Genomic DNA, 12,932 nt, shown 5'->3' with positions numbered 1-12,932 from the left:
TCATTAGTTAAACTTGTGTCAGAATGTTGATTAAAAATAATCTGTTTTGCCATGGATTTTATTTGTCTTGAAAAAGGTTTTTGACATTGTTCATTATTAGATTTTGAATGTAAAATAACTTTCATTTCAGGTGTATCAGTTAAAATGCGTGATTTTCCCTTACGTCTTTTTGAAATAGCTGCCTTTCTTAATTTGGCTTTTGGGTGAGGTCGTATTATTTCAGGTGAAACAATTTCCAATGTTGATGGTAAATTGCCAGGAGTGGTTTCAACCTCATTGCTATCATTAGAAATGCAAGTTTCAGTATCCACTATTGGCCTATCAGTAACAGTTGCAGCTAAGAAGTCAATATCAGTAAAAATATTTTCATTAAAGGGAAAAAACCCAGTACATTTAAAACTGTTAACAATATTAATCGGTACAAAAGCATGAGGATAAGCTTGACCAACAAGGTAAGATATATCATAAATTGTAACTGGTTTACCAGCATTTCCTGGTGATATCATCCAATTATTCATGGCATTATTATAAAATATTTTAAATGGACCAAAAACACCACGATCAAGGGGTTGCATTTTGTGGGTTGTGTGAGGATGAAATGTCATTAAAATTATGCCCGATCTTTTAGCTAATTCAATAATAGAAATGTTAACATGACTTTCATGGTTATCCATTAACAAAAGAACTGGTTTTTCTACCGAAGGTCGTACATTACTAATAAAATGCTCAAGAAACTGCAGAAAAATGACTTCATTTGACCATCCAGACTTATTAGCTGCTCCTACACTTCCAGGAGGAGCACCATTCAACATGTAGTCCTTAAATTTTGCACGCGGAAATACAAGTAATGGTGGAATGCTACTTCCAGTAGCATTAATGGCTGCAATCATTGTTACATTATTGCCTCGTTCTGCACTAGTCATACTTCCTATTTGCTTTTTGCCCTTTGGGGCTAGGATTTTTGGTGGTACATGAACTGTGGTAATTCCTGTTTCATCGCAATTCCAAATGTTTGATGGCTCAAAATGATAACGTTCTAAAACATTTCTATAATTTTTAAACACAATTCTTACAGTTTCTTTATTGAATGCAGAAGATCTACCAAGACTTGTTGGCTGCGGTTTACGTAGGGATAACTTATCATTATATCTTTTCCGAAAATCTCGTAGCCATTGTTCACCAGCACATTTATTCTTTATCCATGAAGTTTCAATTTTTTTATGGTTTGCTAAAGCATACTCATATGCAAAGAATCTGATTTGCTTTAATGTAAGCCCATAATGCATATTTGCAGCATCTGCCAAGTATTTTACCAAAATTAATTCTTCTTTTGTTGAGAATACTTTTTTTGGTTTCTTATGTGAATATGAATACTGGGTTCTTCCAGATTTTTTAAACTGCTTTAACTGATATATCAAAGTTGATTTTTTAATGTTGCAATGTCTTGCTGCTTTACTTAGACTCATTTTTTGTTGAAGAACAAAATTCACTGCATCAAACATATCCTTCTCGCAAATCTTCTTACGAAAAACACCAACCTTACTCCTTGGCATTTTAAGATTAAAACATATTAACAGAAATGATTATATATTTATTTGTTCTTACTTCCTTATTGCTGTACAGAAATCAAGTACAACTATATAATCAACTTAATTATCAAGCTGCTACAGCTGCCAACTAACTTAATTATTAAAACTGATTATCAAGCATTATAAGTACATAAAAATATACATTCCAATAATGGATTGTGTGTCAAGTGTAAAATTTACTCTTATTTATCAATAAATTAAATAAAACAATGCATAAGATATAGAAATATATAAAAATATAATTTGTTAATATTATTTTATCACTTATATTATATTTAAAACTTTCAAAATACCAGCAAGAAAGTAATAGTACGCTTTTCGCTGATTTTTACATGCAAGAGTACAGCTGTCTGATAAATTTGATGAAAAATTTCATAAAAGTGTCCTCTTTAAGTTCGCAAAAAATTAAAGCGCAGTACAAACCAGTCAAAGGTACAACGTCCTACGCTGGTCAAAGGTACATGAGATGGGTTTCTTCAACAATTATCATCTCAAACCCCATTTAGGGTTAGAAATAATTATTTAAACTTTTCCATAATAAAAAAAAGATGTTGGTTAATGTAAGTAATATCATAAATTAGCCAAACAACTATTTATGACAGTTTTGTTATTAAAATAAGATAAACATAAATATTTACTTTTTAAGAGCTAAAACTAATAATTTCTTGTGGATCAACACAATCTTCCCCAACCATGATATTTTAAGGTAAAAAGAGTCGTCATGGACTAATATTTCAAATGGCACTTCAATTTTTTGCAAAATGATAATAGTCGGCCAATATGACAGAGTGACTAAAGGTACAACGTGGTCAAAGGAACAACAGGTTCCCCTATATATTAAGGGTAGAATTGATCTTTGAGTTGTTTTTGATCTATGAGTTATTAGTTGTTTATTATAAATATAAAACTAGTGTGTATAGTTAATTTTGGACTTCATTTTTAACTATTCTTTGTTTTCTTTTAGATAAGGGAGGGTCTCTTACCTAGCTTTTATTTCTATGAACAAATAACAAAAATTTTTAAAATCAATCCTTTTTATGACAAATAATTGCTAAAGTTATTATGCCAAGCATGCTTTCATGAGATTTGTGGCTATGAAAATAACCGTTTTTAAGTGTAATATTCTACTAAACTACTATAAACCAATTGATGTTTTTTTCATTTTTGAGCAAAGGGATTTTGACTTTGTTTGATTCTCTTTGATTTTGTGGATACTTAATTTTTCTTTTGCATATGAAAAAGATCTTACTCTGACATAAAGTCTAATCAGATGATAAAATAAGTTTAAAGACAGTTCTTTGGAAACTCGATTTGTGCAAAGACTACGAAGTTCAGATATGTTAGTCAAAACTCCACTGCTTTTTAAGGTTTCAGCTACAATTAACTCTGAATCAATTTTTTTTACAAAACTTTTACTTTGATGGCGAAAGAGAAACTCAACTTTTGTAAAAATTTCTAAAACTGAAGGAGACACTTTCAATAAACCACCACGACTTTTAGCATTCACAAATTTATCATAAGCTTCAGTGCATGTTTCTGGATTCTCAAAAAATTCTTGCTTTACCAGCATTAAGAAGTGAAAAGCAGTCTGTGCTTAACTTTTGCTGCCATAATCAAGAACTGCGAATTCTGCAATAAAATGTACTAAATACATAACCACTTAGAAAAAGATAAACTCGTTATCTCTATCAGAAAATTCAACAGATGATAAACCATTTAAATTTAAAAAAGAAGTATTGTAAAGAGAATTTGTAAGAAATGCTAAAACATGATTGAATAGTTCATAGCCAAGAAGTCTAGTTGATTTTTTAGTCAGATTGCTAAAAAAAATTCCTTGATTAACAGTTTTGTAAAATTTAGGATAAAAGTTGATGTAAAAGTTTTGTAAAATTTAGGATTAAAGTTGATGGTGATGCTTTCAGCATCACCATCAACTTTAAAACCAACTATTACTGTCTCTAATAGAGATAGAGCTTGTTGTGAAGTATCTAAAATCATTGCATGATTAATCCTTAACTTCTCTATACAAATCAGGATAGCATTCGTCGTTGATTAAGGTAGTAATGCTTTTATCAAGCAGATTTTTAAATTCATCAAGAAGAATAGGTGGTTTAGGACTTCGTATCGTTAAATCTAAAGGAATACTTTGATGCTTTGAATTTGTATGCCTTGTAAGTCCTTTTTGAGATATGCACTTCTTAGAACAAATTGTGCAAGAAAATGTGCTATCAACTTGTTCACTAGATAACTCCAACACCAAAGCATCTAAATCTTTAACAAAATTTTCGTCTTCAAAAAGAATATCATTCTACAAAGAAAAAAATAATGCTTCTTTATCAAATTCACCATAGAGTTCTTTCTGCGTTTCCATTTTTTGTGCACTAAGTTCCTGGCCGCCCGACAAATTTCAAGTGTTTAGAAAGATTATAAGAAAAATCCATATATTACGGCCCAAGTGACCAGACTATATATTTCTTATGACTATGGCAAAATTCATGCGATATTTACCGTCAAGAGATCCTAAAATCCGGTAAGCAGAAGATAGTATGGCTCACGATGTGACTTTTAATTAAGCAAATTTTGTCGTTACGTCAGTTAACATTGCGTGAATTTTTGGATAATTAAAGCCAAAATAAAAATAAACAAATAAACAAACAGCCGTATTAAATCAAATCTAATATATTCTGAAAAGTATTACATTCTAGGAAATTAGTATATACAAATAGTGCAAATAGTAATAGAAAGTTAAAACTTAACAGAACATCATAATAAGATTAATAATAAAAATAATCAGTGTATTTATTACTATTTTTGAACAAATACTACACTTAAACAAAAATTGTTTTTATTACTATTTTTAAACAAATAAAAGTGTAACATTACACTTTTTAAAATTCTTTTTAGTCGTTCAAGTGCTATAAGAAGACATAACCAGTGTTGTCCTCTGATCAGATTAATTATAAGTGACACCAATTTTATCAATCAGTAACTTATTATTATACTTATAAGTATAATAATAATAATAATAATAATAATAATAATAATAATAATAATAATAATAATAATAATAATAATAATAATAATAATAATAATAATAATAATAATAATAATAATAATAATAATAATAATAATAATAATAATAATAATAATAATAATAATAATAATAATAATAATAATAATAATAATAATAATAATAATAATAATAATAATAATAATAATAATAATAATAATAATAATAATAATAATAATAATAATAATAATAATAATAATAATAATAATAATAATAATAATAATAATAATAATAATAATAATAATAATAATAGTAATAATAAAAATAAAAATAATAATAAAAATAATAATAATAATAATAATAATAATAGTAATAATAATAATAATAATGATAATAAGAATAGTAATAGTAATTGCAATAATAATAAAAACAATAGTAATAACAGTTTGTAAATATAGGGGGAATCCACATATTTTTACATCTCTTTACATAGAGATGTAGCTATGTAGTAGCTACGTAGAGATGTAGCTAATATGTAGCTACATACCAGTATCTCTCTATAGCAATTGCATGGTATACAATGTTAGTAAATAAACATAATTTGATTGTTTTGGATAGAAATTAAAGGCTATAAAGTTATTTTGACTCAGTGTCAAAATAACTTTATGCTTAGTGTCAAAATAACTTTATAGCCTAAAAAATGTAACAATAGTTAAATCAATATATTTTATCTAAAATAATTTATAAACATTTAATTTTAACATTAATATTTTTTTATTGCCAGCTACATGAAACAATAAATTATTTTCAATAAAGCATTTGTCATGATCTTGACAATATGCTCTCAATACTGTCTTGACAAAAAGGCATCACATTTTGAGCATAGTAGATGCAAAAATCAATGTTTTTATTTATTTAATTTGTTATTCATTTACATTTTTAAATTTATTTATTTATGGATTGGCACACAAAGATGTTGTCAGTTAGCATTTCATTGCTACCAAATGATTTTAAGTCTTGGTTGGTGATGTTGAAACAAGGGTTTAAAATATAGGAGGTGTCTTCAAAGTTCTCTTTTATAGCAGGCATTTTTTCAAACTCTCCTTCAGGCTTTACAGACATATTTGGTACATTAGAAGTAAATGAAGGAAGGCCATCTAGCTCAATGTCTTCCATAACTACTTCCTCCTCTACATCAACATCATGACATTTCAATGTTGTAAAATTTATCTTGGCAGCAGCTATTTTTCTGTCTTTAGCCAATCCACAACGATTCGAATATATATTTTTTTTACGTTTTTTTGGCAAAACAAAAAGTTTAAAATATTAAATATGTTGGTGCTCACTAATACGTATACCACTCTTATGGGTTGTATTTTCTTGTAAAAGCTTTGACGCTTTCAGTAACAGACAATATACTTCTGTGAAAGGATTGACAATTTTATTTACCTCATACAATTGATTTTTGATTGAACTAAGGAGCTCGCTACTGTCCATAATACATCTTTTTTCTTCTTATATTTCTTCTGACAACTCTAGATTTTTAGAATTTGGTAAACTAATGTCACATCCGTCTGTTGCATATGTAGCTTCTTTATTTTGAAAGAAATTTATTTTGTCATGTAAAGTATTTTCTTCATTGTGTAAAGTTAAGAATGGTCAATTAAGATATATTGGCGACAGTGCATCCCATTGCCAGAGTGGAAACTTTGTAAAAATGGCAAAAAAATGCTTTCATTATCCAAAAATTCACGCAATTTTAACTGACGTAACGACAAAATTTGCATAATTAAAAGTCACATCGTGAGCCATACTATCTTCTGTTTACCCTAAAATCCAATGAAATCCAATGCTGATGAAAAACAACATTAAAGATGGTGGATGTTGATGAACGAGTTCATACTCGAAGTAACCCAAAGAAGAGAAAAATAGTTGGAAAATTAAAAGAAAGATAAAAATTTTCAAATCGTGCGGTAGACTGAAAATACACAAGACTTAAATGTTTTGAAACTGTAACAGAAAATGATAGGGCATGTTTATTGGCTAAGTTTAATTAAATATCCATTAGAAATTTGCAAGATTCATTTCTAGCTGGGCTTATAAGAGTGTGTGATGTCACAAGAAGACGACCACTAAAATAAGATCCTATCAAATTAAATACTAACAGCTACCAAAAACAAAGTTTTTGTAAATAGCGAAGATCAGTTTTTACAAATGTGCTTTAATTCTTTACTTTTGATCTTTTGTATCATTAAAGGCAGATTGGAGAGGATAAAACGAAGCTTTTCAATTGCAGGTAGGTCTACAGTCTACAACACTTTATATATAAATATAATTTCTAAAACAAGTAGGACCTAATCAAAACGTATTTTATTAAAATATTTCAAGTTACAATATTGCTTTAATATAATATTTAGGATTATACACTATTTATAGATGGGTCATTATAGGTGTTTATGGAGTCATAGGTAAAAAAAGATTTTCATAACGTTAGTAAAGCAAGTAGTTGATCCTATACTACAAATTTAAATAATCTTATCTCTGTACAGGGAAACCACCAAAGGATTTAAGAGGACAGCACTATAACAGGCTTCATAGACTTAGTGATAATGTAGTAAAAAGAACACAAAACCGGATTTCAGTCTTCAGATGAAGACAATCTCACTACTCATTGGGGTATAGTCAATGCATCGATGCAATTCAAACAAAAATATTCTGAAGCCATTAATATTGATTTTAATAAAGACTTGAGCCTGCCAAACATTACTAAAAAGAATCTTTTATTACAGAAGAAAATTAACTTTTTTATCTTTTAATATTCACTTGCTTTCTAGAAATGAAGTTTTCATCTATGCATATGAAACTGTTGCTAAGAAAGGTGCAGATGAGGTCACCTCTATCCTTTTTCTTTTTGTAACGAATCAATTATTTTGTAACTCTTGTGCAGGCCAGAACAAAAACTACACAATGATTTGTTTCTGGATTTCTTAGTTAATCAGAAGAAAAGACTTGATTCAATCAAGATGTAATTTCCTGAAAGAGGCCATTCCTATTATTTTGTTAAAGATATGGGTCTAATTAGTTGCAAGGAACATGTTAGCACACATCCAGGCTGCCATGAAATAATAGAGGGCTGTTAGAAAAAACATAAGTCCCTACAACGCAATTGAGCTAAAACAGGATATGGTGAAAAATGACTCAGTTATTCACTTTTAGTTTTTAACTCAGTTATTCACTTTAGTGCCTAAATTTTATGACAGTAAAACTAATGATGACCCACTAGATGAACTTTCAGATGATTAAATAAAAACAATAAGAAAGGAAACCAATGCTTTTTAGTTTCTTTTCTTATTAAATCAAAATAAGTTCTTTGTTTCATATAATGCAAACGTTTTTTTAATTTTTCTTTTTTTTTTTTTGCATTTTCCTTTATATTTTTGTGGTTTTGTTTATGTATTTTTGTTGTTTTCTTTGTGTAAGTCCTACAGAGTCTACTCAGCTCTAATGGGTATCATTAGTTGGGGTAAAGTAAAGGGGCTAGGCATTGCTCTGACCACAAAATCCCCTAGTAAACACTGGCAACAAAAGCTGGTGAACGTTTTCCACTGCCCCTATGATCAACTTGGTCCAACAGCCCACTTTAATTTCTTATGAAATTAGCTAAATCTTCAGTTGTATTTCAATTGAATTTCTTTACTATCTTATAAAATTAGTTTAATAAGTCTTCAGGTGTATTTAAGAACATTAACAATTAAAAAAAGGGGAATAGTCCAAACAATGAAAGAAAAAGCAGAGTCCATTTTAACCTAACTTAAAAAATTTTATTATAGTTTTGTTGGTATAAAAAGTCTAAGCAATAATTTTGTATAATCAGATTATGAACCTAACAAAAATAATGAAAGGGATGTTTTATTTCATAAGTACTACTGCATATGGTTTCAAACTTTGATGTTTAAATGGCTCTAAACTAAAAAAGTGTGACTGCCATTTTTTCCCATGTGGTCTTCAAATGTTAAGGTCGTTTTGAGTTTCTGCTAATAAAGTTGATTTTTGTTACTTTACACTTCTTTCCTGAAATCTTTAACATTAAATCAAATAGAAACAATCCCAGAATCCAAATTTTAACTTAATATCTGTGTATTATGGTCAACATTTTTCTACTGCTTTATACTTTGTGTATAAAAAGTATTGTTCAATTTCTTCTACAAACCATAAAAACAAAAGTAGTTCAGTGGAACTCACCACATGTTCCAGAGTTAAAAGTAGGAATTCCAATAAACTTGATTGATTCAAGGAGAACAGTTTTTCTGTCAAAAGTGACATTTGCCCCATTACTAAGTTAAAATTAGGAACAAGATCCACATTACATAACAAAAACTTTAAGAAACTGTTCTTTAAATAAGAAAACACAATTTTAAATGTTATAAAGAAACAATTATACTTTATGTTTTTCATGTAGTAGCTGAAATATTCTATGTACCGTCTTTGGCTAGGTATTGTCACACCCTGTCAAATAGTAGAAACAAAAGAAAAAATCAAATAACGCTACTCGATTAAAAAAAGAAAACTAATTAATTTGTTTTTGCAAAGTTTCAACATAAAATGTCTGGCAGAAAAAACGTTTGTGCAAATGTTTTTAGAATAAAAAATAAATGTTTTTTTTTTTTTTTTTTTATATATATAAAAACTCAATCCTCTATGTAACACTTAATTCTCTATGTAAAACTCCAAAAGAAGTTTTTAACCACATCACTCAATATTCAGATATGAAAAAAATGCTCATGACCATCACTGACAGAAATATCTGCACAAAGTGCTAAAACTGGTTTGTATAGCATATCCTTCCAGATATTTTTTAATAAATATGCAGACAAATCTAACTTATTTTTCCAATCTATTAAAACTTACATTTGAAAAGAAAGAAGTTTGTTGGGAGAAAGCATCACAAGATAGATCTAACTGCTTTAGAAGTTTGTCTACTGTTTTAGAACAATATCTTAAACAGCAGGGTGTGATTATTCCAAAATCAAGTAATAAATAGCAATGAAACTTGCTTTACAAATTTTCTATTTTAAAAACTCACATGTTTTACATTTACAAAAATCAAAAGTAAAAAGTGATACATAAATGTCACTCTACTTTTACACCAAAGCTTTCTAAATGCTTGTTACCATTTTCTTTTTTGTCTTAAACCATAAATACTAGTCACCCAGTTCTTAACTCAAAAATTTTTGTTTTTTATCATGGCAATGTGTCTGTCAATATGCAACTAAACTTTAAGTCAATTGTGCATGTAAATCTACGAAACATACAAATATTCTTTTCAACCTTTAATCATTTAACTGTATTTATGCCTTTATATGTTTTTCTCTTCTTTAAAATTAGCATTTTCAATGTGTTTTACTAACTTTTCTACTGTGAGTTGAGTATGCTGTATCTGTCGTGAGTTAAATCACATCGCGAAGAACTGCGCAGCCCCCAAGAGGAATGTCTGATGTTTCAAATGCGAAGAGATGGGACACGTGGCGGCAAAATGCACAAAGCAGCAGGAAAACGAGATGGAGAGCGATCATTGTGCGCTAGCTCGCTCTCGAATATCCGTGGATTAAGCGCACTTGTGATCATTGAAATCAAGAAATGGGACCACGAAGCAGGATGGTTATTGGAGTATGATGAACATACGATACGACCGCCAAAGTGCCAGCTACCACTAATGGCAGTGGTTCAACGTCATAAAAACAAAGTTTGGCCGGTGCTAGAGTGGAGAGAAACCATTGGACATCTGTGCTGAGAAGTTGAGACAGTGGAGACGAATAGGTAACAACCCTGCAATTATCGACTTATGCAAAGCATAGCTCCTGCTGAAATCGGATCAGACACTCTGGCAGTATCAAACGGTGATGTTTAAGAGCAAATGTTATTGTTTGATGCGACTTGGCTTTGGACTTAATTTGGCACCGATGATTATGAAATCAGTAGTGAGTGCTATTGTTGAAAAAGATGATAAAGTGAAAAAGTGACATTGACATGTGTAGATGATATTTTCTTTGGAAAATTAATGTGATTGAGAGGCAATCGGAAATTCCGCAGAAATTATCAAGGAGGACGGTTTTCTCTATTTGTGGACAGTTCCTGAGTCACTTGCCGGAGTGCGATTGGTTGCGCATTGTTTGCAGGATTATTAGGCGGAAGGTAGCTTCATTGATAATTGGGTGGTCTTCATCAATTGGGATGATAAGGTTCATGATATCGGGGTGAGGTGTGTGCTGGAGGAAGTGTTAAAGAGAGTGGGAGAAAATGACCCTGCTCATGGAAAATTGGAAGTACATAGTGATGATGGTAACAGTTAACTCTGTAGTGGTTTTTCACTAGATTTCTGACGCTGTAACCAGGAAGTCCAGACTGAGATCAAAAGCGTCAGCTGAACTGCTTATACGGCAAAGAGTGAGCTTGTTCCGGGAGTTGGTTGACGACTATTACTTGGAGATTACTTGGACATAAAGCTGATATTGTCGAAGGACAGGTTAGCTAACTCATTAAGTAGAATACCTGGTCGGTGGATGAGAATTTTAAAACTTAACGACCTTGCGATTTGTGCCGAAAATGCGTTAATAGACAGAGAATCAATTTTGGAAATGCACAAGCGGACTGGACATTTTGGAATTGGAAGAACTTTGCACTTTGTTCAGAAGAACTTCCCGACTGCAACTATGGAAGATGTGCAAAAATTAACTCGGGAGTGCAAACCATGTCAATCGATATATCCAGCACCCGTTGCGAATACGCACGGGAAGTTAGAAGTCAACAAAAATTAGAAAAGATTATGCATGGATATCACTCATTACAGAGCGGAAAGTTATTTGATCTTGATTGACTTTGGGTCTTCATGACTCGCACTGTGGCGTCAACTGTCACACTCGCAGGTAAGCATTGCAGTAATTTGACACTTGCAGTCCCTATTTTGCAAAAGAGGAGCACCAGAAGAAATATTGACGGACAATGACACTGAATTTAGATGTGAAGTAACAAGAAGACTTCTTGAAAGCTGGGGGGAAGGGGGTGCGTTTGAAGCTTAGAGCGGCTTATTGTCCTTCGGGGAATGGCATCATTGAGAAAAACCACTAAACTGTCAAGAAATTGGCAAAGCAATCAAATATTTCCATATCGGAGGCTTTCTATTGGTACAACGTCTCAATAAACAAAAAGGGAGCGAGTTTAATGAGTAAATTACACAACTATGCCGAAAGGGTCAAAGGACTAGACGGAAAGGTTGAGTTATCAATGAACGTACTTGAAAACTCACTAGTTGAAAAGAATGTGTGGCTTAAGCTACCCGAGACACGGTGTATGACAAAATGGCGTCCAGGCACCATTACTTGGGATGTATCGGAGCAAGTGGTCGAGGTAAACGGGATGCCGCGCCACGTAAAACACATCAGACCGAGAAGCGGAACGTAGCAAACTCGAATAAGCAATATGACAGATGTGGAAATAGAGGTTGGCAATAATGATGCAAGTTGTGGTCATCTGGAGATTGGCGACGAGTTCAGGGAAACCAAAGTACCCCCGCGTTAGAGCAATTGAGAACGACAGATACCCATTAAATAATTTGAACGTTGTTGCTTTTGATTGTGATCCCTGAGGATAAAAGAGAACTGTAATTGAACTGCGTGGAAAAAACTACGCAAAGAGGATTTGATTGACATAGATTCCTTGAAATATTGTGAATATAAGTTGAACTGTTTTTTTATGAGCATATTTAAGGTGGTTTGTAAAGTATAAATTGTGCTGTCTGCGAGAAAACTACAATATACAACCAAAATTCAAGTAAATTGTGCATGTAAGTCTACGAAACATATAAATGTTCTTTTCAATCTTAATTATTTAACTGTTTTTAAATATTTTTTTGTCTCTTCTTTAAAATTAGTATTTTTGATGTATTTTACTCAGCTGATACTAGAGTTGATTATTTTCCACTTGCCTTTAAGAGATTTAATCCCAGATCCCAAGAAACTTAGAGTATAATATCCCAGATATTATACTCTAAGTCTCAAAACTATTAAATGTAAATATTTGTAACTATAATAATAGTAATAACAGTAAGGGTTTTTAGAGAAACAGCATATAACCAATAAGCAAAGCAATTTAAATTTTTATCTATAACTTTTTATATTACCGTATATACTCGCGTATAAGTCGATCAGCGTATAAGTCGAAGTGGGAATTTGAATGAAACATTTTTTAATCAAAAATTAAGAAATACGAAAAAAAATTTCTAGGAATAAATTTGTTTTTTTTCTGACCCGCATATAAGTCGAATTGCTGTTTTAGAG

General features: G+C 30.7%; 1 protein-coding gene and 1 pseudogene across 4 annotated transcripts in view; both read right to left on the bottom strand.

The window, feature by feature from the left end:
* LOC149884858 (phosphatidylinositol 3,4,5-trisphosphate 3-phosphatase and dual-specificity protein phosphatase PTEN-like) overlaps positions 1 to 12,932 on the bottom strand; it is a 51,835-nt gene that overhangs the window by 10,270 nt on the left and 28,633 nt on the right. For all 4 annotated transcript variants that reach the window (XM_090094983.1, XM_090094985.1, XM_090094986.1 and 1 more), the window contains 2 exons: positions 9,041 to 9,105; positions 8,842 to 8,933 (listed from right to left, as the gene is read on the bottom strand). In XM_090094983.1, coding sequence (XP_089951109.1) covers positions 8,842 to 8,933; positions 9,041 to 9,105 — 157 coding nt within the window. The remainder of the gene's footprint in view (positions 1 to 8,841; positions 8,934 to 9,040; positions 9,106 to 12,932) is intronic.
* Positions 5,544 to 6,411, bottom strand: LOC149884861 (uncharacterized; annotated as a pseudogene).

Source organism: Hydra viridissima, unplaced genomic scaffold, assembly GCF_058129835.1.
Source record: "Hydra viridissima isolate aposymbiotic clone 2 unplaced genomic scaffold, HvirCarnegie_v1 scaffold_8, whole genome shotgun sequence".
NCBI classification, from domain to species: Eukaryota; Metazoa; Cnidaria; class Hydrozoa; order Anthoathecata; family Hydridae; genus Hydra; species Hydra viridissima.
Note: the sequence above shows the minus strand (reverse complement) of the source record. Positions and strands in the feature narration are given on the sequence as shown.